Source organism: Macaca mulatta, chromosome 7 (genome assembly GCF_049350105.2).
Source record: "Macaca mulatta isolate MMU2019108-1 chromosome 7, T2T-MMU8v2.0, whole genome shotgun sequence".
Classification (NCBI taxonomy): domain Eukaryota; kingdom Metazoa; phylum Chordata; class Mammalia; order Primates; family Cercopithecidae; genus Macaca; species Macaca mulatta.
Genome location: NC_133412.1, coordinates 95,902,011 through 95,924,588, shown reverse-complemented (window position 1 = coordinate 95,924,588; position 22,578 = coordinate 95,902,011). Strand labels below are relative to the sequence as shown.

The window sequence follows — 22,578 nt, the reverse complement described above, 5'->3', positions numbered from 1 at the left end:
CTCTACAGAGCTCAGCCACACAAGGAATGTGAAACACAATTTATTCTTTGTGGAAGGTTGAACAAGGTCAAAATTGTCCTTAGAGGGCACCGACCCAGCCCCGCCCTGCAGGTTCCTGGGGTCAGACGCCTCTGCCCCCCCACCCCCACCCCTCCCCATGCCCCTTGTTAACAAAAAGAAACGATTTGAATGGAATTCATATATAATAATTATAATAAAAATATACATTAAACAAAACAAAAAAACGAACAAGACAGAAATCTAGCCGAACTGCCAGCACCGTTCACCCCATTTCCCCCACCCTGTGCCCCACCCCCCCTGACATCCCTCTCCTCTTGCTCCCTCCACTGGGTCTCACTCTCCCAAGTCCCCGGTACCATGGCCACCACCTTTGGTGGCCCAAGGAGACTTCAATGGGTGGGCTGGGTGGGTGGGGCTGTGAGAGGGCAGGCCACTGGTGAGACAGGCTTGAGGGGTGCTGGCACCAGGGAAGCGTGGGCCCAGCCTAAGCGAGCCCCAGCTCCTGCCCCTCACTGAGGTGGTGAGCAGGCCGGGACAGCGCGGCCAGCCAGGCCCTGTGGCCTCTCATGAAGCCCCTCATTCCTCGTTTGTGTGCCTTCTCTGCTCCTTTCTCTGGGCTGCCCCACCCTTCCCCTCCATGCTGCCTGGGCAGCAAGGACAGGGACCAGAAGGAGCAAGTGTGCCTTCCTCAGGGCCCTTCCTGAGAGCTCCACAGCCCACCCTGTGGCCCCTGCTTGGCCTGGCCTGCCCGGCCCCAGCCTTCCAATGCTGCTGCACGTCCTCATTTTCCTTTTTGGGCCCATCCTGCCCTCTCTGGCTGCTCTGCCTTCGGGCCTCAGCCCCAGCTGCCTGAGTTTGGGCAACGTTCTTTCTCTGTGGCCTTCAGGCTCACCCCCAGGGCTCTGACCCGGGCCTCTCCCGCTGGCCCCACTCTACCTGACAGCTGCACCCCTGGTTTCAGCTTTTCTAACTGTGAAAGCCCCATCCAAGGCTAACATTCGAGAGGCATAGGGCTGCTAAGGGTTTCTTCTGTCCCTTTAGTCCCCAACGGCTCAGGCTCCTTCCTTGGAAGTTCCCTGGGGTAGGTGAGGCAGAGGCAGATCTCCGAGGAACTTGACTGACTAAGCAAGGAAGACCCTCTCTGAGTTTTCCTCCCAAGGTCTTAGGGTGGCTGGGCAGTCCCCACCCCCGCACACTGTCTCAGGGTCTCTACCCCCAACAAGATTAGATTCCTTTTAGCCAGAAAGAGTAGTGAGAGGCTGCCAATTGGGTACACCTGGGGCTTTCAGGGCTGGAGTGCCCAGAGCCTCCTGAGGTCAGAGTTCAGAGGTTAAGGTATGTCAGGGGATGGAAAAGGAGCAGATGACCCCATTTGACCTTTACCAGCGAGGTCTGAGGGTCCTGCCTTCAAGTGCAGAGCCCCCAACACATTCAGATGGGGCTGGACAGACACAAAACTACAGGGTTCCGCTGAGGGGCAGAGGCTGGAAAGGGCCACCCTCCCAGTCAGCCCTCATGGGAGCCATCTAGGGAAGATGCAATGCCGGGGCAGCAGGGAGGGAGGTGGTCAGGGTGAGGGAGGCCAGCCAGGGGACAAAGAGAAGCAAGGAGGCTGTGGGGAGGGGGCTCGGGACGGTGGGGGCAGCCCACCCACCACCACCTGCTGCCACTGGCCTTCAGAGGCCAAGTCCTTGTGGTAGGAGTGGGCGGGCCGGCGGTGGGCGTCAGACCTTGTCCAGCAGGGAACGCTGGCAGTAGAGCAGTCGCCTGGGGGTCCCATGGCGTCTGAAGAAGAAGACTGCAAGGCCCACCGCCAGCACCAGGAGCAGCAGCAGCACGGGCAGTACCACGGCAGCCGCGCTCACCGCCCCGCCGCCCTCCTCGTCCACCTCAATGATGATCACCTCCGTCTCCTCCTCAGTCCCCTCATCCGGCCGGCCTCCTGATGGGCAGCCCATCCAGTCCCGCAGGGCTGACTTGGGGTAGCCCGGTTCTACCTTCAGCTTCTGGTTGTTGAATTTCCAGTATTTGTTCCCCTTGTAGAAGTAAGTGAAGACTGCAGGGGGTGAATCAGAAGGTGGTAAGGAAGGGAAGACCCAAAGAGAGGAGAGGAGCGAGGGAAGCTCTGTTAATGTGAGGGCAGCTGAGTTCCCCTCCACCTTCCTGAGCATCAGCTTCCTCAGCTGTAAAATGGGGGTGCCGATAGGACCGGGTTGGAAGGTGGTGGGGATGAATGGGTACCACATGTGGAAGGACCTAGCCCAGCGCCTGGTGTGTGGTATTATCATCGCCATTGTTTCCCACACAGCACTCCCTCAGGCTTCCCTCCCACTCTTCCTCAACTCCCTATTCCCATCCTTCTCTCAGCGACACCTTCCCTTGCCCCTCTCACCTTCATCGCTGCCCATGAATGACCCTCTGGGAGACTCAGGGATCCCTTCCCAGACTTTGATGTTCTTGGGGTACTCGCTATCCACTGCCCTGAGCTCCTCGTTGAAACGGTAGTACCTGGGGAAGGGGAAAGGAAGGGCAGTGGCAGACACTGGGCATGTCCTCAGAAGGCAGCAAGACCCAGATCGAATCCACCAGTGGGCAAAGGATAGCTGCGGACAGGGTGGGGACAGGGGTTTTGAGTAATGAGGGCCTGCTGCTGAAAGCAGCGGAAGGTGGGGGTGGAAGGGAGGGTCCAGGCTGCAAGGAGCCACTAGCAGCCCTAATGACAGTGCCTGGCTGCTGGGGCGGAGGCACAGTGCTGGAGGCAGGAGGTGCCAAATGACCAGGTCTGAAATGACCCGGTCACATCCCACTCACACGGTGCCCAAAGGAGGCTGCCCATTTCTAGGCAACAGCAGAGGCTCAGCCAGCTCCTTCTCCAAGGAAGCATCTTGGGGGTAAAGTGCGTCTTTCTCCAGAACTGAGGGAATTTGGGGTGGTGGTGGTTTCTGAGGAAGACCTGGGGCTAAGGGGTTGAGGTCTTACTTGTTTCCACGGAAGAAGTAGGTCTTTCCATTGGGCATCCAGAAGAGAGCAGCATCAATCTTGTCGGTAGGCAGCCCTCGGCCCAGCTCCTTAATGTGCTTGGGGTAGCCAGGTTCCAGGGACGCCTCATCAAACACCCAATGCTTGTCTCCTGGGGAGGACAGGAGGGCAGCATCTGGGTTCAACGTAGGCTCTAGGGACTTTAGAGGAAATCAGCTCCTCTAGGGAGACCTTCCTCACTCCCAAAGACTAAAGTGGAGTGCCTGGTTACCTTTGAAGAATACAAATTTGCCATCCTTCCTCTCATAGGCAGTGTTGATGGACGCAGGCAGGCCCCGCCAGAACTGGCCAATGGGCATTGGGTATCCATCCATCACTTGGTTGTTCCTCACCCGCCAGAACCAGCGCTCCTGGAAGTCAGTCAATGCAGGAAGAGTCCATTACGTCTTGCGGCCTAGATCTCTGGCTCAGTCCCCAAAGCTCCCCTACTGCTTTTTGTTCCTCAATTTTAGTTTTCAGGCCAGCTGTTGTCACTTCCACCCAGCTGCCCTACCACAGAGCCCCCCTCCTTTTCTTTTGAGATGGAGTCTCGCACTGTTGTCCAGGCTGGAGTGCAATGGCCCTATCTCGGCTCTCTGCAACCTCTGCCTCCCAGGTTCGCACGATTCTCCTGCCTTAGCCTCCCAAGTAGCTGGGATTACAGGCACCCACCACCACACTCAGCAAATTTTTTGTAGTTTTAGTAGAGATGGGGTTTCACTATGTTGACCAGCCTGGTCTCGAACTCCCGACCTCAGGAGATCCGCCTGCCTTGGCCTCTCAAAGTTCTAGGATTACAGGCATGAGCCACCACGCCCGGCCCATAGAACCCTTTTGTCTTCCAAACCAGCCCACCTCTTCTTCTCACCTTGAAGACAAACATCTCCCCTCGGAGCATGGCCACGGTGTCAAAGTTCCCATCACAGATGTTGGGTCCGTAGGTGGGGTTTTTGGGCTTATCAGGAACAGAAGGCCGGGAGGTAGTCCTGGGTTGAGGGGGCATCTTGGTGGGGAACCCTGACTCACTCCCTGGGGCAGAAAACACGAGGGGCATTTCAGACTTAGGAGGAGAGAGGGGAGGGAAGGACAGACAGATGGGCAGACAGTACCCTTGGAAAGGTGTGGATGGGCTTCTAGGGGAGGCTGAAGCAACCAACTGGGAGGCGACAGAAAAGGTGGGCTCCAAAGTGGAGCTGATAGAGGCAACGTCGGGTTGGCAGGAGGCGGTGCAGACACTGCACGGCATGAAACAGGGGAAATGCGTAGACCAGGAGGGGACAAGGAGCAGAGGAAGGAGCAGAGGAGGGAGCAGGCGTGGGTGTAGATTACTCACCATAAAGTTGCTGGATGCCCCGGCGGTCATCATCAGGCAGCACAAAGTTCTCTGTGTCCATCCACTGGTAAAACGGTGCCATGATGGCCGAGGGGTCACTGGAATGCTCGAGCCCCAGGGCATGGCCCAGCTCGTGCACAGCCACCAGGAAGATGTCATTTCCTGGAAGGATGGGGACAGTGATGATAGCAGCCTGAGTCCCTTCCCTCAGCCTCCCTGCTTCCCCACCAGCAGCTTTGGTTTCACCCCCAAGCCTGCTGCCCATGTTTTCAATCCAAAGTGACCAAATTCTGAGGTCCAGCTTTTTAATCTGGCATTTAAGCAAAGCTCCTCTGGGTGGAGGTGAGACAGTGCTTGGAAGCAGGACCCCCATCCCAGAAAGACCTGTGTTAAGGGAAGCCAAGGCCCTCTCTAGTCCCGTTTCTCCCAGGAGCTAGACATGACATCAATTTGGAAAAGTGGGTGATAAGGATGCTTTGAAGTCTTTGACTGGAAAGCCAGTCAGTGGGTGAGAGGAGGGACCAGATGTAAATAGCTCAAACAGGACTCCTGCTTTTGTCAGCAGTTAGACCAGAAGGTCTTTGTGGTCCCTTCTAGCCCCGAGATTTTGGAAGGAGGGAGGGGAATCACCCCTACAAATGACTGTTGGCTTTTTCCAGAGTAAGTCCCAGGGATACTTGGCTCACCATTCAGATCCTCATTCCCGACAGTCCAAGGCTCGGCAGAGTCAAAGTGGGTGTCCCCTCCAATGTTGGGGCCTGGGAAGTAGGCATGGGCCAGGAAGCCGCCCTCACCATCGAAGGGCGTGCTGTCACCATGGAAGCCCTCGGCAAAGAAGATCATGATGTCGGCCTGCTTCTCATGGCCCTCACGGATGTAGGCATAAGGCACCTCGCGGAAGCGCAGTGGTGTGGCACTCTCCCACACGCGGAATGCCTTGCGAATGGCCTCGTATGTGGCATACTCGCCCACCTTGGGGGTGTAATTCTGGATGCTGAGGTCCAGCCACGTGGGGAGAGGATGGGGTGTGTTAGGATAACGAGGGGCAACATTCTCCTTCCCTGCACTCTCCCAGCTCTGACTGTGCTGCCCAGCCACCTCTGCCTGACTCAGCTCTTCCTGCTACCTCATGCACGATGCCTCTGTCTCAAGAACAAGGGATCCTCAGGCTTTGGCTCTCTGGCACTGGGGTACACCCTTGATGGCTACACCTCTTTCCAGGATGAGAGCCATTTTCCTCCCCACTCCCAGGGATGCTTCCCAGGAACTGAGGGGAGTAGGGCAGGAGGTCTCTGAGTCTCTGCATAAGCACAGTGGGTAGGGAATAATTACAAGATGTGAGAAAGGTTGCTTGCCTGCTGGACTCACCAGAAAGTGATTTCATTATATTGCCATTTGAGACCCTGGATGGCATAGCGCTTCCTTCGAACATTGGCCTTGATCTCAGCCCCAAACTTGTCTGGAACACCACATCGGGGGCGCCTCATGGCCCTGGAGTGGGTTTGGGTGTGAGGATTGGGGTCAGTGCAATGTATGAAAGAGAAAGGTCTCCAGCGTCAGTGTTAGGTGAGACTTGCTGTGTGTCAATGTGGGGAAAGGCCAAGGTTATGAGGTCAGGGTGAAAATGAGAGGGTCAGGATCAGCATGTGGGGATGAGGTATGGGGGGGCACAAGCCAGGCATTCAGGTAGGAACATCTCTGGCGCTGGCATTGTCAGTGGGTGCTAGGCAGAACTCCTGCCAGGGTCTAGCACTTACTTCATGGTGTCTGCATCAGCTTTGCCTGTTACTTGCAAGCCGTAAAACTTCTGCATGGCAGCGATGGCCGCTGAGAGTGACTGGGGTGAGCGCTGCGTGTGGGTACGTAGGTCCCCGGGAGGCAGGTAGCCATACTGCTGTAGCCAGGCCTGTAGGGAAAGGGGTATGGCTTAGAGCATCCCCACCTGGTCGATGGGTGCCTCTACCTCCCCCACAATGCCCAGCATACAGCCTTGGCTTGGTGAGGAAAGGGCAGTGGGTTCCCAGCTTGGCTCCGCCAGCAGGTCTGGAGGAACTCCCAGGCTAGACCTGATCTCTGGTCCAGGCCCCAGTAGGGCTTGTCCCCTCGGGGCTATGGGCCCAAACAGGCTTTTGGCTGTAGCTCTCTTGAAAATGAGAGAGAGCCTTGGTAGTTTAATGGAGTTCTGAGATGTCTTCTCAGAGCTGTGATTCCTTCTAGCACTTTTCTCCTTCATGTCAGTGTTCTTGCAGATATAGCATGTTCCACCTGGGAATGGGCTATGCCCATGATGGGTGGGGAGGGGTCTTGACAGGCTGAGTGAGCTCTACTATTGGGTTTGACATGAGACCCTCCTGGGATGGGAGTGCCATGTCCCCGGGACCTTCACAGCTGAGATCTTTTTAGAAAGGAGGGCAGAAAAAGAGCTAGAGCTAAGGCTGGCCACTACAAGGGGAAACTAGGAACTTGGGATGTGGTAAGAGGTGTGATTCAGCTGGAGCCAGGATCCTGTCACTGTCCTTATCCAAGCAGCATCTGACCTGTGGCTTAGAACCTAAAGGCCTATTTAAGATTCTTAGCAGAGGCCGGGCACAGTGGCTCACACCTGTAATCCCAGCACTTTGGGAAGCCAAGGCAGGTGGATCATGAGGTCAGGAGATGGAGACCATCCTGGCTTACACAATGAAATCCCGTCTCTATTAAAAATACAAAAAAAAATTAGCCGGGCGTGGTGGCAGGCGCCTGTACTCCCAGCTACTCGGGAAGCTGAGGCAGGAGAATGGCATGAACCCAGGAGGTGGAGCTTGCAGTGAGCCGAGATTGCGCCACTGCACTCCAGCCTGGGTGACAGAGCGAGACTCCGTCTCAAAAAAAAAAAAAAAAGAAGAAAAAAGGATTCTCAGCAGAGGAAGTGGGAGATAGGGGTGGAGGACACTTGGTGACTGTATTTTATTTCAGGTATGTTGTGAATTGGTCATAATATAAAGGCGGCATATCGCCTTAAATTAATGTTAGGTTTTTGGTGTTTGATTAAAAGGTTCACACACTGCAAAGCCCTGTTGAGGAGAAAGTCAGCCTTTATTGTAACGACGATGGAGTATTTTCTTAAAGCCTCAAAGTAAAACAAGCCAGGCTGGGTGTGGTGGCTGATGCCTGTAATCCTAACAGTTTGGGAGGCCGAGGCGGTCAGATCACCTGAGGTCAGGAGTTTGAGACCAGCCTAGCCAACATGGCGAAACTCTGTCTCTACTAAAAATACAAAAATCAGCCAAGCATGGTGGTGGGCACCTGTAATCCCAGCTACTCAGGAAGCTGAGGTAGGAGAATCGCTGAACCTGGGAGGCCAAGGATTGCGCCGCTGCACTCAGCCTGGGTGACAGAGCAAGACTCTCTCTCAAAACAAAACAAAACAAAACAAAAAAGTAAAACAAGCCAAGTTATATATGAAATATGAAGATGCTTGGATTCTTTTATGGGGAGAAGACACCACCCAGATCGCTCTAGTCCCTGCTCCAGTTTTGCTTTCTTAGGGAGTTCGGGAAGGGGCTGTAGGTTGCCCAGGACGGGACCTTGGAGGGGAGATGGGGGAGGCTGCTGTTGGGTGCTGCATCTCCTATCCAAGGTCATCAGTATGGACTGCCACATGGCCCTTCACCTCTGGCTCAGGCCCTGGTGATGGGGCAGTAGTCTTGCATGGGGACTGGGGGTGACTCAAGAGCAGCTGACTGGGGACCTGAGCCCACAGGGGCAAGAATTGCAACATGGTTCTGGGAAGTGATCCCCCAAGGCTGATGGGAGCTAGAACCCGAGACGTAAACAACCCAGCCTTTTCCCAGCCAACAGTCTTGGCTAGAACAACCCTAGCACCACCTAGCTCTGAGGCTCTGAGAGCCCCTCTTCAGGGGTAGAGGAAGGAGTGACATTTAACCTCTGGTATACCAGAGGGGAGCCAAGCAGGGCACGCCAGTCCCGGGCTGCTCTCAGGGAGCTGCAGGCTTGCCTTGACCTGTTCTGGCTGATGCTACAGCCAGTGCCTGGGGAGGCCTGCTGTGGCCTGTGCCTAAATATGCAGGAAACGTCTTTTGCCCCTAGCCTCACCTGCAGGATAAATACACCCCAGGCTTATGACCCTTGGTTGGGGAGCAGCTGCTTCAGGACTTGGGGAAGGACAGGACTGGTCTACTTCTGATGCTGGAAGGCAGGAGGACTGAGGCCAGGCCCCCTCAACCCTCAGAGAGCAAAGCTGAGAGAATTCACCTAAAGCAGAACGACAGAAGGGAGGGCAGCACAGAGATGGGGAGAATCCACATCCAGGAGCTCTAGGGGAAATCCCCTCTGGAGTCTTTCAAGAAGCTAGGCGGGTCTAAATATTCATACCCACAACCTCCACCCCATACCCTAGGGAGAAAAATGAAGGCTCAGTCAAGTGAAAGACTTCCCTGGAGTCAAGAGAGCTGCAAGGCCTGGAAAGGAAGTGCCCCCATCCCTCTCCTCCCACCAGGCCTAGGCAAGTTTCTCTCCTCACAGAGACTATGAGGTCGAAACCACAGAAGAGAGGACTCTTGTGTCTGCGGCTGGGGGGGAGGAAGGGCTCAGCGCCAGACGGGCCATAGGGAGGAGAGGGCTGTCCTGGAGCTGGTGCAGGACTCTGGAGGCCTGGTGGGAGGGACCCAGCTGCATGAGGCCTGCACCACCCCAGCTTTCCCTCCACATTGGTCTGGAGTAAAAAGCAACTATGTTGGGTCAAAGAACTCAGCTGGTTGGCTCTGTCTTTGTGAATGAGAGAGATGCAAGGTATCCCCTAGGAGAAAGTCAACGGAACACCTCCCACCTTGGCTTAGGAGTCCAGTGGAGGGTGGGGGGACCTCCAGCTCTGCAGTAGGCCCTGGATCCTAGCCTCTGGGGCTGCTCCTCCCTCCCTTCCAGGGCCCAGAAGCAAATGGTGGTTCTGGCACTGGGACCGCCCATGACCCACTTAAAACGGAGCCAGGGCTGCCGCCCCTCCCCTGGGGGACCCAGCAGAGCAGGGGAGGGAAAAAAGGCAAGGCAGTGAAGTTGGCTGTGGGCAGCTCCCCAGATGCCCAGGCTCGTTTTCTTAGGGGCGCTCCCTTTCAGGTCTCAGAGGAGGACTCTAGGCCTGGGAAGAAGACGACTCCTCCCCGAGAGTCAGGCTCAGCCTCCAGCACTAGGGCAGGTTTTTACTCTCCCTGGTGTCTGAGCACTCCACGTTTCGTCTTCCACCCCCATTCCTGGGGCCATACTTTTCCAGTTGGCCCCAGACCCCTTCAGGGACAGAGAGAGAAGAGAGTATTCTTTCCAAAGAGTTTCCTCCGGGGTGGGACCAGGGCGGAGAAGCCAAACCCAGATCCCATCCCCCTTCTGGGGCCCTTCCTGGCCCCTCCCGACCGCACCCAGGCCCTTGCCAGGCTGAGTGGGTTGAGATGGCCCAAAATAAGAAGCTCATTAAATCCGTCTCCCACCTTCACCCCAAAATAAGAGAGAGAGAGGAAAAACCTCCTCAGACAACTCCCACGCAGCTTCCTCTGGGGCCCGGTGGGCCACCGTCTGGGCCGGGGTGGGGGTGGGGGGCGCCCGAGCCAGTCGAGACGTGTGAGGGCACCCCGGGCCAGACCCTCTCCCCACTCCCCGAGCGACGCCCCCTGGCTCCCTGCAATTAACACAGAAAAACAATTAACAACAAAAAGGGCCTGAAGGCGCCGACGCGGGTGGGGACAGGGGAAGGCAGCGACCCGGCGGATCACCCGGCTCACAAGGAGAGCTTTGTGTGGACGGAAACGCGGCCAGCGCGCCGGCGCTGCGACCCTCGACGCCAGGGATGCGGGTAGGGGGACAGCGGGGTCCTCTCGGGGAGACGGGGGCTGTGGCCCTGGACGCTCGGCCGTCCACCCTCGACCCCCATCTGGCCGCAGACGCGTCTGCTGAGGGCCTGGGCCGCCCGGGGAGGCCGGAGCGCCCATCGGAGGGCGCGCCGGCGGGAGAGCGCTGGAGAGCTGGAAAGTCGAAGGAACAACAAACTCTCGCGCATGACGAGGAGCCGGGACAGCGCGGGGTTTGAGCGGAGTCCAAATGTTTACCAGGCGGTTCCAGAGCGGAACGCAGAGCCCAAGGGAATTGGGGAAGGGGGAGTCTGCCCCAGTGGTAAAGTTCTTCCAAGGACTGGGAAAAAAGAAGGAATGGGAAAGACAGTCGGCGGCGCAGGGGGTGGGGGCAGCTGGTTGGAAGCGGGCAAAAGTTGGATCGATCTGGAAGTTTGGAGACGAAGAGGAAAAAGAAAAGGAGGGGGAGTCCTGCAGGCCCGAACAGCCGAGATCCCAAGAGCCCTCCTCTCCGAATAGAGGCTGTCCCCTTGGAGACCCCCGGGCTCGCCTCCCGGCGGGCGAGACTCCAGGAAGGGCCGGGGAGCTCACTTACTTCGGGACTGAAGGTGCTGCTTTGGGTCGAGCCGAGGGAGGCGAGCGCGGTGCCGAGCGTGAGCAGGGGGAGCAGGAGACAACGGGAGGGTCTTGGGGCGGGAGACATGGTCCGAGACCACCGGGTCAGCCGGGCAGTGTGGGCTCCGCGGCGGGGCCCACGCCCTGGGGTCGCACCGCCACTCCCTCGGGGCGCCTTTGTCTTCGGTAGCACTGAACTTTAATTCCTAGAGCGCTGTCGGCTTGGAATTAAGGGGATTGTTCCTGAAAGTGCCTGTTTGCTCTTCTCCTCTTTTCCGGTTTTTGATCTTTCTTCTGCTTAGTCGGCGAACTGGGGTCTGGATCCCTCTCGCTCTCTCCTCTGGTCCCTCCCTTTTCCCGCAGCCTCTCCTCCGTCCCCGCCCCAGTGCCCTCCTTTCCTGGTTGGGGACGTGGTTGTTTTAGCCTGAATCCAATTACAACCAAGAACTGGAAAAAAAAAAAAAAAAAAAAAAAACAACCAACCCGCTAAGTTGCCTTTTTGTGGTGCAGGCTGCCATCTGCAGGGGTTGAGGCCACGGTGGACAGCAGGGGGCTGTAGGGGACCCAGGGGACGGGATGTGGGAGACTTTCTCCCCATAAGCATATTCTGAGTGGCTTGATTCCTCTGGTATTCAGCATTTGTCTCACCTCAGGGTGGAAATTATTGGGGGCTACGTGGCTATGGGCAACAAGGAGCTCAAAGTGTGGGATGGTGAGGTCTTCCTCTATGCTCATGAGACCTGCATAGGGAGAAGGGGCCAGTTTACTAATAGTTGGGGGGTTATCTTCTGGCCCCTATAGACAACTGTCTATGTTCCTCCCTCCGCTGCCAAAAATTCCAAACTATAACCCAACTACCAACAAAAAACCCCACAACCATACTGGATCTGTGGCTCCAACCTTGTAGAAAGATTCCTTTATTGTCATTTGTAATGTGGCTGCACCTTTAATTGGAACTCGCTGACAGGAAAAGGGTACAAGGCCATGGGATCTGGGGAAAGCAAATCAAGCTGGGTGAAATTATTGTAAAAGAAGGGATTGGGAGTTGGGACGCTGGGGTTTAGTTCCACCTCTACACTGAAAAAGGAGGCAATTCTTAAAGAGTAAAATCTCCTTTAGGGACTTACTGGACTCAACAAAAGATGGAGGTATGTAGGAAAGGGAGAGGGCAGGATAAAGCTGACCGTGAGAAAGGGAGACAGATAAAGAGTCCGGAACTAGACAGATGTGGAAAAGCAGCACAACAGAAGCAGGAAAAGTGTGGGAGACAGAAAACTCGACTATCAGCGAAATCTAAGATCCAAGAATTGCATTTGGTCAGTGAGAGAGGACGGAGGTAGTGCGACGAGGGAGAAGAAAGCAAAGGAAGGAATAAAGGAGGGTGGACAGAAATTAGGTCAGGTAGGAAGCTTCAGAAATCCAAGGGATTCAGGAACTATCGCACTTCTGTGGCAGAAGAATGGAAGTCTAGTGCTCAGTACTGTAATGAAAACAAAGGTCTTTTGCTCTCAGATTCACGATCAATAAAATGAAAAGCTTTTCAGGTCCTGTGGAGCCTCCAGGTTTGTGGGAGGTATATGGTGTGCATTTATTTATTTATTTATTTATTTATTTATTTTGAGATGGAGTCTTGCTCTGTCACCCAGGCTGGAGTGCAGTGGTGCAATCTCGGCTCACTGCAAGCTCCGCCTCCTGGGTTCATGCCATTCTCCTGCCTCAGCCTCCCGAGTAGCTGGGACTACAGGCACCCGCTACCACGCCCGGCTAATTTTTTGTATTTTTGGTAGAGACGGGGTTTCACCTTGTTAGCCAGGATGGTCTCGATCTCCTGACCTTGTGATCCGCCCGTCTTGGCCTCCCATGGTTGTGTTATTAAACAGTTACCTACCCCACAGTGACTGAGGGCTAAGCCCTTACGTAGGGCTTTCCTACACAAACTGGGGTTGGAAGGTACAAGCCCCTCTTCAACCAATCTCTGGAATACAGTCAGAAACATGGAGACCTCAGAACCCCACTCTTGGCAGAACATGCAACACCCAGGTATGGTTCTTCCCACATCAGCCTTCCCAGTGGGGGTAACCACCTGGACCACGTATTTGAATCTTAGGAAGACTGACACCAGATGCTTGTCAAAAAAGGGACCTAGACTAGAAAATTTTTTTTTCTTTTTTTTGAGATGGAGTCTCACTCTGTCGCCCAGGCTGGAGTGTAGTGGTATAATCTTGGCTCACCACAACCTCCACCTCCTGGATTCAAGTCATTCTCCTGCCTTAGCCTCCCAAGTAGCTGGGATTACAGGTGTGTGCCACCACCCCTGGCTAATTTTTGTATTTTGAGTAGAGAAGGGGGGGGGGTTCACCATGTTGGCTGGGCTGGTCTTGAACTCCTGACCTCGTGATCCACCCGCCTCAGCCTCCCAAAGTGCTGGGATTACAGGCGTGAGCCACCGTGCCCGGCTGAAAATCCTTTTCATGAAAACATTTATTAGATGCCAGCTGTACATGGCCTAAACTGTGTATGGGCTCTTAAAGGCTTTAGTGCCTGGCTAGAACCAGGAAAACTGCTGTCCCCTTTTCATGTGCACAGAACAGCTATTTCTCATAGTTGGGCCAGTCCTATGGCCTGCAAAGGAGGTAAACATTTTAAAGCAAGACTTAGCCGAACTGGAATGGAGCCAGAGATGAGGGCACTAAGCCAAGCCTCCCAGGCAGTGATTTAACAGCTTGTTCTTGGTGTCCCAGCTCTTTTGCTTTGGAGACAGATGGGGAATGTGAAGGCTCTCTTCTGGGTGGGATGAAGCATCTAGGTGACAGAAAAGAAATCCAGAGAGAGGCTGAGGGAGGCAGGAGCTGCTTTTTATTGACTTGGAAGTGGGCTCTTTAGTGAAGCCCCTTTGGATTTAAGAGCATTTTCCTTCTTCCTTTGTTCTTCCTGCAACTTCTGCTGCCTGAGCTGCCATGCTTGTAATCCAGTGTCCATTTCCTGTGACAGCAGTACAACTCGTCTCTGAAACAGACAGGAAAACAGTGTGGATAACATCTGGGACTTAAGCGCTACACTATATATCCTTCCACTTACAAATTCAAAGGTTTCATCTGGAAAATGACACTGCTGACTCCCCAGTGGGAGCAAGTCCTGGCTTGGGAAGCAGAGGGAGACAGCAAAATGCGCAGCAGGATGTCTACTACTGGTTCCTGTCCTGGCAGTGCCCCACTCTCTTCCTCCCTTCTCACAGTGCTATTAAAACCTTTGGCTGGGGCCAGGCACGGTGGCTCACGCCTGTAATCCCAGCACTTTGGGAAGCTGAGGCAGGCGTATCCCCTGAGGTCGGGAGTTTGAGACCAGTCTGATCAAAATGGAGAAACTCCGTCTCTACTAAAAATACAAAATTAGCCAGGCGTGGTGGCACATGCCTGTAATCCCAGCTACTCGGGAGACTGAGGCTGCAGAATCGCTTGAACCCGGGAGTAGGAAGTTGAGGTGAGCTGAGATGGCACCATTGCACTCCAGCCTGGGCAACGAGCGAAACTCCATCTCACAAAAAACAAAAACAAAAACATAAACAACCTTTGGCTGTTATTAATAAAACCTCTGCATGAGGGGTACATGTTTGCTTAGGTGCAACACAGCTCAAGACAAATTATGATTTAAATGTTCTCCTTCCAGGTAGCCCTGGCTGTTGCTCTAGCCACTCACTGCAAACTTCTCCCTTTCAGCTTTTCTTCGAAGTTGGCCTTTCATTGGGGGAGCAGGGCGGCCATCTACAAGTAGAAGTGAGAGAAAAGGCAAGTGTTAGAGACGGTCTGCAGCACCTTGTGCAAATACTGTGATAGGAATAAGGGAAGAACCAATCTCTAGCTCCTCTCTTCCATTTCATATACACTGTAGCTTAATTAAGCTAAAATACGTCCCTCATCTTCAGGGGTAAGGTACGATAACCCAGAATGAGCTCTCAGGCATACTACTACTCTCTTTCATTTTATTTCATTTATCTATTTAGTTTTTCAGAGAGTCTTGCTCTGTTGCCACGTTGGAGTGCAGTGGCACAATCTCAGCTCACTGCAACCTCTGCCTCCCGGGTTCAAGAGATTCTCCTGCCTCAGACTCCTGAGTAGCTGGGACTACAGGCATGTGCCACCATTCCTAATTTTTGTATTTTTAGTAGAGACGGGGTTTCACCATGTTGGCCAGTATAGTCTTGATCACTTGACCTTGTGATCCACCTGGCTCAGCCTCCCAAAGTGCTGGGAATCCAAGCGTGAGCCACTGTGCCTGGCCTTTTTAATTTTATTTTTTATTTTGAGACAGACTTTTGCTCTTTTGCCCAGGCTGGAGTGCAATGGCATGATCTCGGCTCACCTCAACTTCTGCCTCCCCGGTTCAAGTGATTCTCCTGCCTCAGCCTCCTGAGTAGCTGGGATTACAGGTGCGTGCCACCATACCCGCCTATTTACTACTCTATTTCACTTAACTCTCATTAGCCTTGTATTTGAGGTCCTCTGCAATGCTGAATCTGTTTTGTCTTCAGAAATTCTTAAGCAATGTGATCACTGTTGTACTATGTATCTTTGCTAAATTCCATCCCACTCCACAATGAAATGCCCTCTTTTCTTTTTCTTCCAGCCAAATTTTCATCCTTAGGTCCACTCAAACCCTAACTTTCCCAGAAACTCTAATCTCTTCAAATCCATCAGCCTTTTCTTCTGAAAGAAGTGCTGACTATTTAATATTCACCTATTTGCCTTGGGACATTTACTGTACTTTTTTTCTTTAAGTGTTATTTAGCTACCTCAGGTCCTTTTGGAAAGGGGCAGAGTATTGAAATACTATTTATTATTATTATTATTTTTGAGACAAGGTCTTGCTCCGTCGCCCAGGCTGGAGTGCAATGGCACAATCTCAGATCATTACAACCTCCACCTGCTGGGCTCAGGCGATTCTCCTGCCTCAGCCTCCTGAGTAGCTGGGACTATAGGCACATGCCACGGCGCCTGGCCCTGAATACTATTACTTAATTTTTAAAACGTCCACGCTTTGTCCCAGTTAGACTTTAAGTTCCCTGGGTCAAGAACTGTATCGCTAGCTTTTGCTATTCATAGTATAGTGTAGGCACATAAGCATGTTAATAAACATCCACAAATATCTGCTGACTTGCTGAAAAGATGCAGTATCTGACCCAAGTAGTTTACTTTCTGCAAAGAAAGAAACAGAGTGAAAACTCTGCCCAAAAGTTTGAAGGCAAGACAGAGAAGAGGTGATATTTATCAGGAAGGGGAACCAATATTGTGTATGCCACGTGCTTTACATTGGTTGTTTCATTTTATCCTTATAAGAACCGTATGAGATAGGTATTCTTTTACAGATATGGAAACTGAGACTAAGATAAAATTAAGTAACTTGTCCAAGACCACAAAGTTAGCGAGAAGGGAAGCCTAGATTAAGAATAAGGTCCACAGGCTGGGCGTGGTGGCTCATGCCTGTAATCCCAGCACTTTGGGAGGCTAAGGGGATCACTTGAACTAAAGAGTTCAAGACCAGCTTGGGCAACATAGCAAGACCTTATCTCTACTAGGTGTTAAAAAAAAAAAAAAAATTAGCCAGGAATGGTGGTGTGTGCCCGTGGTCCCACCTACTTGGGGGGCTGAGGTGGGAGGACTGCTTGAGCCCAGGAGATCAAGGCTGCAGTGAGCGATGATCATGCCACTGCACTTCAGCCTGGGTGACAGGGAAAGACCCTATTTCAAAAAAAAAAAAAAAAAAAGAAGCAGTCATATATAATTCCAGAGTCTTTCCAACAGTCCATACTCCTACAAGGAGATGCCAAGCTTCTTACAGTAAATAACAAGTGGAAAAAATCTTCACCATCTTCCTCAGTCACCAATTATCCAATTAAGCAGGATCATACTCCTAGAGAGCAACAATAGGGGATTAAATATTCAGATCTCTGTGTTGTCAAGGAGGACTGGCCTATGTTTAGTCCTGGCTTTGCTACTACCTAGCTGTATGATCACGGGCAATTCACTTCTGTAGGCCTCAAATTTCCTACTTGTACACTGGAGTCTCATAAGAAGAATGGGGAGTAGCTTCAACTTCTCTAAGGTCCCTCCCTTCTAGGGCTAATATCTACTCTCCCCCACCCCTCTCTTTTGTAAGTAAAGGGAAAATAATTTTCTGAAGGGAGCCTGCCATCCGTAGTCTTCATCCTTCTACCCCTCTGAGATGTTTATTTCTGTAGCTTTTCAAAGAGCTCCCCCTGCATTTGGTACCAAATACTGAAAATTCACTAACCACACAGAAAAGTGGTTCTTGGTTAAAAAAAATAATGTCCCCCTTTAAAAAACGCAGAAGTCTTGTCACCCGCTTCCACCCTGGCGGCCCCAAGTCAGAATTATCTTCTGCTTATCTCCACAAGTCAAGATCCTATTTAGCTTTACCTTCCTTAGTTGAAGTGTAATCTACAAAATAAACACGAGGGATTCCCCAAATTCCGTTTTCCAAATAGAAAGTTCAACACTTTTACACGCCCCCACCTTGATACCCCCAGCTCCCCGTCCAGGGGCGTTCCCTCTGGGTGAAAATCTCCCCAGTGGAGTTAACTGTCAGATCAGCGCTCACCCGCATATGACCAGTCTGGGAGGTCTGTAAGGGGCCCGTAGCCGGAGGGGTTGGCAGCCAGTCCCTGCCTATGTGGAGAAAAACAGATCTGTGAGGACCCAGCCCGGCTTCTGGTCCCCCAGGATCCCTCATCCCAGCACTCACTGTAGTCGCCACTGGCTGCCCGCCCAAGCGGCTGCGCCGCAGTGCAGCCTCCGGACACCTGCTGGGAAAACAGAACAGAGCTGGGGGAGAGGCCGCGCAGCCGGATCAGGGGTCCTGTGCCCCTCCCCAACGCGCCTCCGAGTCCACGGTCACTATCTATACCCACTCACTGAAGAGAACAGTCGCTAAAGCAGCCATGCTGAGCCGGAGTCGCCGGAAGTAGGCGTGGCCTCGGTGGCCACGCGCGACGCTATGGGGGAAGCTGGAAGTCGCCATCTTGAATCTGGGTTTTCAATCCCGGGCTCCGCCATCTTGGGTCATCGTACGGAAGGAGAGACAAAACTGCGATCCAGGTTTTTGAGGTGAAAACGAATTGTCGTTCAGGGCATGCATTCTCAGTAGAAGTCGTGTCCTCCCAGATTAAACCGTTCTGAACAGTTCCCACAATCTCCCTACAGCGGTCTCTAGTTCATCGAAATTGATATTAATAGTAACTTTGATCTCAGAGGAGTAACATCAACGTCATTCTACAGATCCTCGCATCACTGTAACACAGTTTTCCTAGACTAAGAAAAGTAATCAAATCTAGAGTTAATCGGAAATTGGGCCAGCCTGGGCAACATGGCGAAACTCCCTCTCTACAAAAAAATGAAAAATTAGCTGGGTGTGGTGGTGCATGCATGTGGTCCCAGCTACTTGGGAGGCTGAGGTGGGAGGATCGCTTGAGCCTGGGAGGCCCAAGGCTGCAGTAGGCAGAGATCACGCCACTGCACTCCAGTCTGGGTGACAGAGCCAGACCTTGCCTCAAAAAAAATTCCATATGACAAGTGCTGTATTAGGTGTAGGAGATTTTATGGAGAATAAAACCAGACATTAATATCCTGATAGAGCTTTCGGAATAAAAGAAAAAAGACAGGCCGGGTGCAGTGGCTCACATTTGTAATACCAGCACTTTGGGAGGCTGAGGTGGGCGGATCACCTGAGGTTGGGAGTTCCAGACCAGCCTGACCAACATGGAGAAACCCTGTCTCTACTAAAAATACAAAATTAGCCAGACATGGTGGCACATGCCTGTAATCCCAGCTACTCTGGAGACTGAGGCAGGAGAATTACTTGAACCCGGGAGGCGGAGGTTGCTGTGATCTGAGATTGCGGTGATCCGAGATTGTGCCATTGTACTGCCTGCCCTGTAGAGCATCCCTGGCGGGGACTCTGGCCAGATTAAGCAATGCGGATCCTGAGAACGCTCCTGGACACTGGCTTAAAGAAGGAAGAGGTTTATTCGGCTGGGAGCTTGGCTTTTAAGACACAAATCTGCTGACGTTCCCGGCCGAATAAACCTCTTCCTTCTTTAATCCGGTGCTGAGGAGTTTTGACTGTGGCTCGTTCTGCTACAGTACTCCAGCCTGGGCAACAAGAGTGAAACTCCATCTCAAAAAAAAAAAAAAAAAAAAAAGACAATCAAATGATGACATACATTAATACTGTCATTCATATGTTAATACTGTCATTCATATGTTAATACTGTCATTGAGTGCTGGGAAAGGAAGTACATGTTGTTTATGAGTTTATAGTGTGAACTTGATCTACAGTACACCATCAAAGATGACTTTCCTGAGAAAGGGGTATTGTATTGGAGCTAAGATGTGACATTCCATTTTTATAAGTGCTACTGCCACACATTGGTTAATATTATCCTTGCAACAACCCTGTGAGGTAGGTACTAGAAAGTGGCAAACCCTCATTGGTGACTCCCCTCCTTTTATCACTTGCTATTCAGTGATGTCTTGGAGAAGTTATTTATCCTTCATTTTTTAATTTTAAAAATGCTAAATATGTTACATTTGTGAAAACAGTCTAAAAGTGATAATGTGAGTGAAAGTGCTTTATAAATCCTGAAACTCCTACAAAAGAGCCCATTAACTGTATGCCAGGTGTGAAGGGAAAATATCTTGGGCCTCTTCAAGCTGAGAACCTGAGAACCACAGAATTGGAGGCAGATTTGTGCCTCCAATTCTATTCAAAGTCATCTCTCTGCTCACAGAGATAGATGCATATTCTGATTACCTCTTCTGGAAAGACTTATCAGAAACTCAAAATAATGCAACCATCTGTCTCTCACCTACATGTGACCTGGAGGCCCCCAGTGAGGGGGGGCCTCGCTTTGAGCTGTCTCTGCCTCTCTGGACAGAACAAATACTAATGTACTTCTTACATTTTGATGTCTTCCTAAAATGTATAAAACCAAGCTGTGCCCGGACCACATTGGGCACATCTCTTCAGGACTTCCTGAGACTGTGTTACAGGCGTGTCCTCAACCTTGGCAAAATAAACTTTCTAAATTAACTGAGACCTGTCTCAAATTTTGGGAGTTCACATTTTGGTAACCACAGGAGAATTCTGAGTGGAGATGCCCTTAACCTTTAAAAAAAAATCTCCTATTGTCTAGGCACGGTGACCCATGCCTGTAATCACAGCACTTTGGGAGGCCAAGGCAAGTGCATCACTTGAGGTCAGGAGTTGGAGACCAGCCTGGCCAACATGGTGAAACCCCATCTCTACTAAAAATGCAAAATTAGCTGGGCACGGTGGCTCACGCCTGCAATCCCAGCACTTTGGGAGGCCAAGGCGGGCGGATCATGAGGTCAGGAGATCGAGACCATCCTGGCTAACACGGTGAAACCGCATCTCTACTAAAAATACAAACAATTAGCCTGGTGTGGTGGCGGACGCCTGTAGTCCCAGCTACTCGGGAGGCTGAGGCAGGAGAATGGCGTGAACCCAGGAGGCGCAGCTTGCAGTGAGCCGAGATTGTGCCACTGCGCTCCAGCTCTGGGCGACAGAGCGAGATTCTGTCTCAAAAAAAAAAAAATTAGGTGTGGGGGCGTGTGCTTGTAATCCCAACTACTCGGGTGGCTGAGGCAGGAGAATAACTTAAACCCGGGAGGCAGAGAGCCAAGATGGCGCCACTGCACTCCAGCCTGGGCAACAGAGCGAGACTCCATCTCAAAAAAATAAAAGAAATCTCCTATTGGTGCTTGGTACCAGCATGAGCTAACTTTATGGCTCAAACCAATAGGGCAATTTGCTGAGGTCTGAGAGCACCCCCTCCAGAGAATCCCTGATCTCCCAAAATTTGGTTGAGATCTAAAGTAGTTTATTTTGCTGTACAACTCCTTTTTTCTTTCTTTCTTTCTTTCTTTTTTTTTTTTTTGAGTTTTACTTGCTTCCTACAGGAAGGTAAGTTTTCCTCTTTCCATGAGTTCGAACTCACTTCCAACAGAGAAGACGAGTTGTTTTTTTTCCTGCTTCTAGGCTGGTAGAGAGCAGTCTACAGCCTGTGACCCATCACTAGGTAAGAAACTGGTTTGGCATTTTTGTCTTGCAAATTCCTTTTAAACGAATAAAGTTAGCATTTAACAGCCAGCTGGTGTTAATTTCTGCTTACACTTAGAGCGCTCAGAAATCATATAATTTGTGTGATCACTGTTAGTTTAGTAGCATTTTGTCATAGCTGAAATATGGTAATGAGATTTAAAATTTTTTTTTCTTTTGTTAAGGAGCTCAATAGTTAAAAGTCAGCTTAATTAAAAGGCTAACATCCAAGATGTGTGTCTGTATGCATGCATGTGTGCATATTTGTATTTAAAAGGCTTTCATTAGGCCGGGCTCGGTGACTCACGCTTGTAATCCTAGCACTTTGGGAGGCCCAGGCGTGTGGATCACAAGGTCAGGAGTTTGAGACCAGCCTGGCCAACATCGTCAAACCCCGTCTCTACTAAAGATTCAAAAATTAGCCAGGCTTGGTATCGCGCACCTATAGTCCCAGCAACTGGGGAGGCTGAGGCAGGAGAATTGCTTGAACCTGGGAGGCGGAGATTGCAGTGAGCCAAGATCGAGCCATTGCACTCCAGCCTGGGCAACAAGAGTGAAACTCTGTCTCCAAAAAACACAAACAAACAAACAAACAAAAACTGAGATAAGATTTTTTTTTTCTTTTTCTTTCTTTTTCTTTTTTCTTTTTTTTGGGATGGAGCCTTGCTCTGTCACCAGGCTGTAGTGCAGTGGCGGGATCTCAGCTCACTGCAACCTCTGCCTCCCAGGTTCAAGTGATTCTCTTGCCTCAGCCTCCCTAGTAGCTGGGACTACAGGCATGCGACACCATGCCTGGCATATATATATATATATATATAGAGAGAGAGAGAGAGAGAGAGAGAGAGAGAGACAGAGTTTCACTCTTGCCACCCAGGCTGGAGTGCAATGGCGCAATCTTGGCTCACTGCAACCTCCGCCTCCCAGGTTCAAGTGGTTCTCCTGCCTCAGCCTCCCAAGTAGCTGGGATTACTGGCACCCACCACCATGCCTGGCTAATTTTTGTATTTTTAGTAGAGATGGCGTTTTATCATTTTGGCCAGGCTGTTCTTGAACTCCTGACCTTAGGTGATCCACCCACCTTGGCCTCTCAAAGTGCTGGGATTATAGGTGTGAGCCACCGTGTCCAGCCTAATTTTTGTATTTTCAGTAGAGATGGGGTTTCACCATGTTGGCCAGGCTGGTCTTGAACTCCTGACCTCAGGTGATCTGCCCACCTTGGCCTTCCAAAGTCCTGGGATTACAGATTATAGGTGTGAGCCACCACACCCAGCCTGTATGTGCTTTTTTTTTTTTTTTTTTTTGAGATAGAGTCTTGCTCTGTGGCCCAGGCTGCAATGTAGTAGCGCTATCTCGGCTCACTGCAGCCTCTGCCTCCTTGGTTCAAGCGATTCTCCTGCCTCAGCCTCCTGAGTAGCTGAGACTACAGGTGCGCGCTGCCATGCCCGGCTAATTTTTGTATTTTTAGTAGAGACGGGGTTTCACAATGTTGGTCAGGATAGTCTTGATCTCCTGACCTTGTGATCCGCCCACCTCGGCCTCCCAAAGTGCTGGGATTACAGGTGCAAGCCGCGGTGCCTGGCCTGTATGTGCTTTTAAAGTCCTTGTGACATTGAGTTTCAGGGG

The 22,578-nt window shown here is 51.8% G+C and overlaps 3 protein-coding genes and 1 long non-coding RNA gene across 11 annotated transcripts in view; 1 reads left to right on the top strand and 3 right to left on the bottom strand.

Moving 5' to 3' along the window:
- Positions 1–27: 27 nt before the first annotated feature.
- MMP14 (matrix metallopeptidase 14) lies at positions 28–11,144 on the bottom strand. 2 transcript variants are annotated; one of them, XM_077938393.1, is made up of 11 exons: positions 10,802–11,133; positions 6,130–6,278; positions 5,741–5,863; positions 5,059–5,366; positions 4,373–4,534; positions 3,908–4,068; positions 3,272–3,410; positions 3,001–3,151; positions 2,414–2,529; positions 1,911–2,077; positions 28–151 (listed from the first exon to the last, which is right to left on the bottom strand). In XM_077938393.1, the coding sequence occupies exons 1-11, from the start codon at positions 10,907–10,909 to the stop codon at positions 122–124; spliced, it is 1,614 nt and encodes a 537-aa protein (XP_077794519.1). In that variant the 5' UTR covers positions 10,910–11,133; the 3' UTR covers positions 28–121.
- A 2,511-nt stretch (positions 11,145–13,655) lies between these two features.
- On the bottom strand, positions 13,656–17,805 carry MRPL52 (mitochondrial ribosomal protein L52). 7 transcript variants are annotated; one of them, XM_015143278.3, is made up of 5 exons: positions 17,743–17,805; positions 17,581–17,641; positions 17,352–17,504; positions 14,518–14,582; positions 13,656–13,827 (listed from the first exon to the last, which is right to left on the bottom strand). In XM_015143278.3, the coding sequence occupies exons 1-5, from the start codon at positions 17,776–17,778 to the stop codon at positions 13,678–13,680; spliced, it is 465 nt and encodes a 154-aa protein (XP_014998764.2). In that variant the 5' UTR covers positions 17,779–17,805; the 3' UTR covers positions 13,656–13,677.
- LOC144330169 (uncharacterized) lies at positions 15,667–17,332 on the bottom strand. Its single transcript, XR_013396082.1, has 2 exons — positions 16,655–17,332; positions 15,667–16,556 (listed from the first exon to the last, which is right to left on the bottom strand). It is a non-coding gene; the product is annotated as an uncharacterized LOC144330169 (long non-coding RNA).
- Positions 17,806–17,873: 68 nt separating the features above from the next.
- Positions 17,874–22,578, top strand: part of SLC7A7 (solute carrier family 7 member 7) — a 57,980-nt gene continuing 53,275 nt past the window's right edge. The window contains exon 1 of the mRNA XM_077940601.1: positions 17,874–17,942. The gene's annotated coding sequence lies outside the window, so the exon portion shown is untranslated. The remainder of the gene's footprint in view (positions 17,943–22,578) is intronic.

Excerpts from the sequence above, each read along its gene's own strand:
- MMP14 (XM_077938393.1), bottom strand. The coding sequence starts at position 10,909 with ATGTCTCCCGCCCCAAGACCCTCCCGTTGTCTCCTGCTCCCCCTGCTC. Across the intron at positions 5,367-5,740 it reads TATAATGAAATCACTTTCTG|CATCCAGAATTACACCCCCA; the intron begins GTGAGTCCAGCA and ends GCTGGACCTCAG. Across the intron at positions 4,535-5,058 it reads CGGGAATGAGGATCTGAATG|GAAATGACATCTTCCTGGTG; the intron begins GTGAGCCAAGTA and ends CCATCCTTCCAG.
- MRPL52 (XM_015143278.3), bottom strand. The coding sequence starts at position 17,778 with ATGGCTGCTTTAGCGACTGTTCTCTTCAGTGAGTGG. Across the intron at positions 17,505-17,580 it reads GGCAGCCAGTGGCGACTACA|GCAGGGACTGGCTGCCAACC; the intron begins GTGAGTGCTGGG and ends TTCTCCACATAG. Across the intron at positions 14,583-17,351 it reads GGGGAGCTGGGGGTATCAAG|ATGGCCGCCCTGCTCCCCCA; the intron begins GTGGGGGCGTGT and ends TTCTACTTGTAG.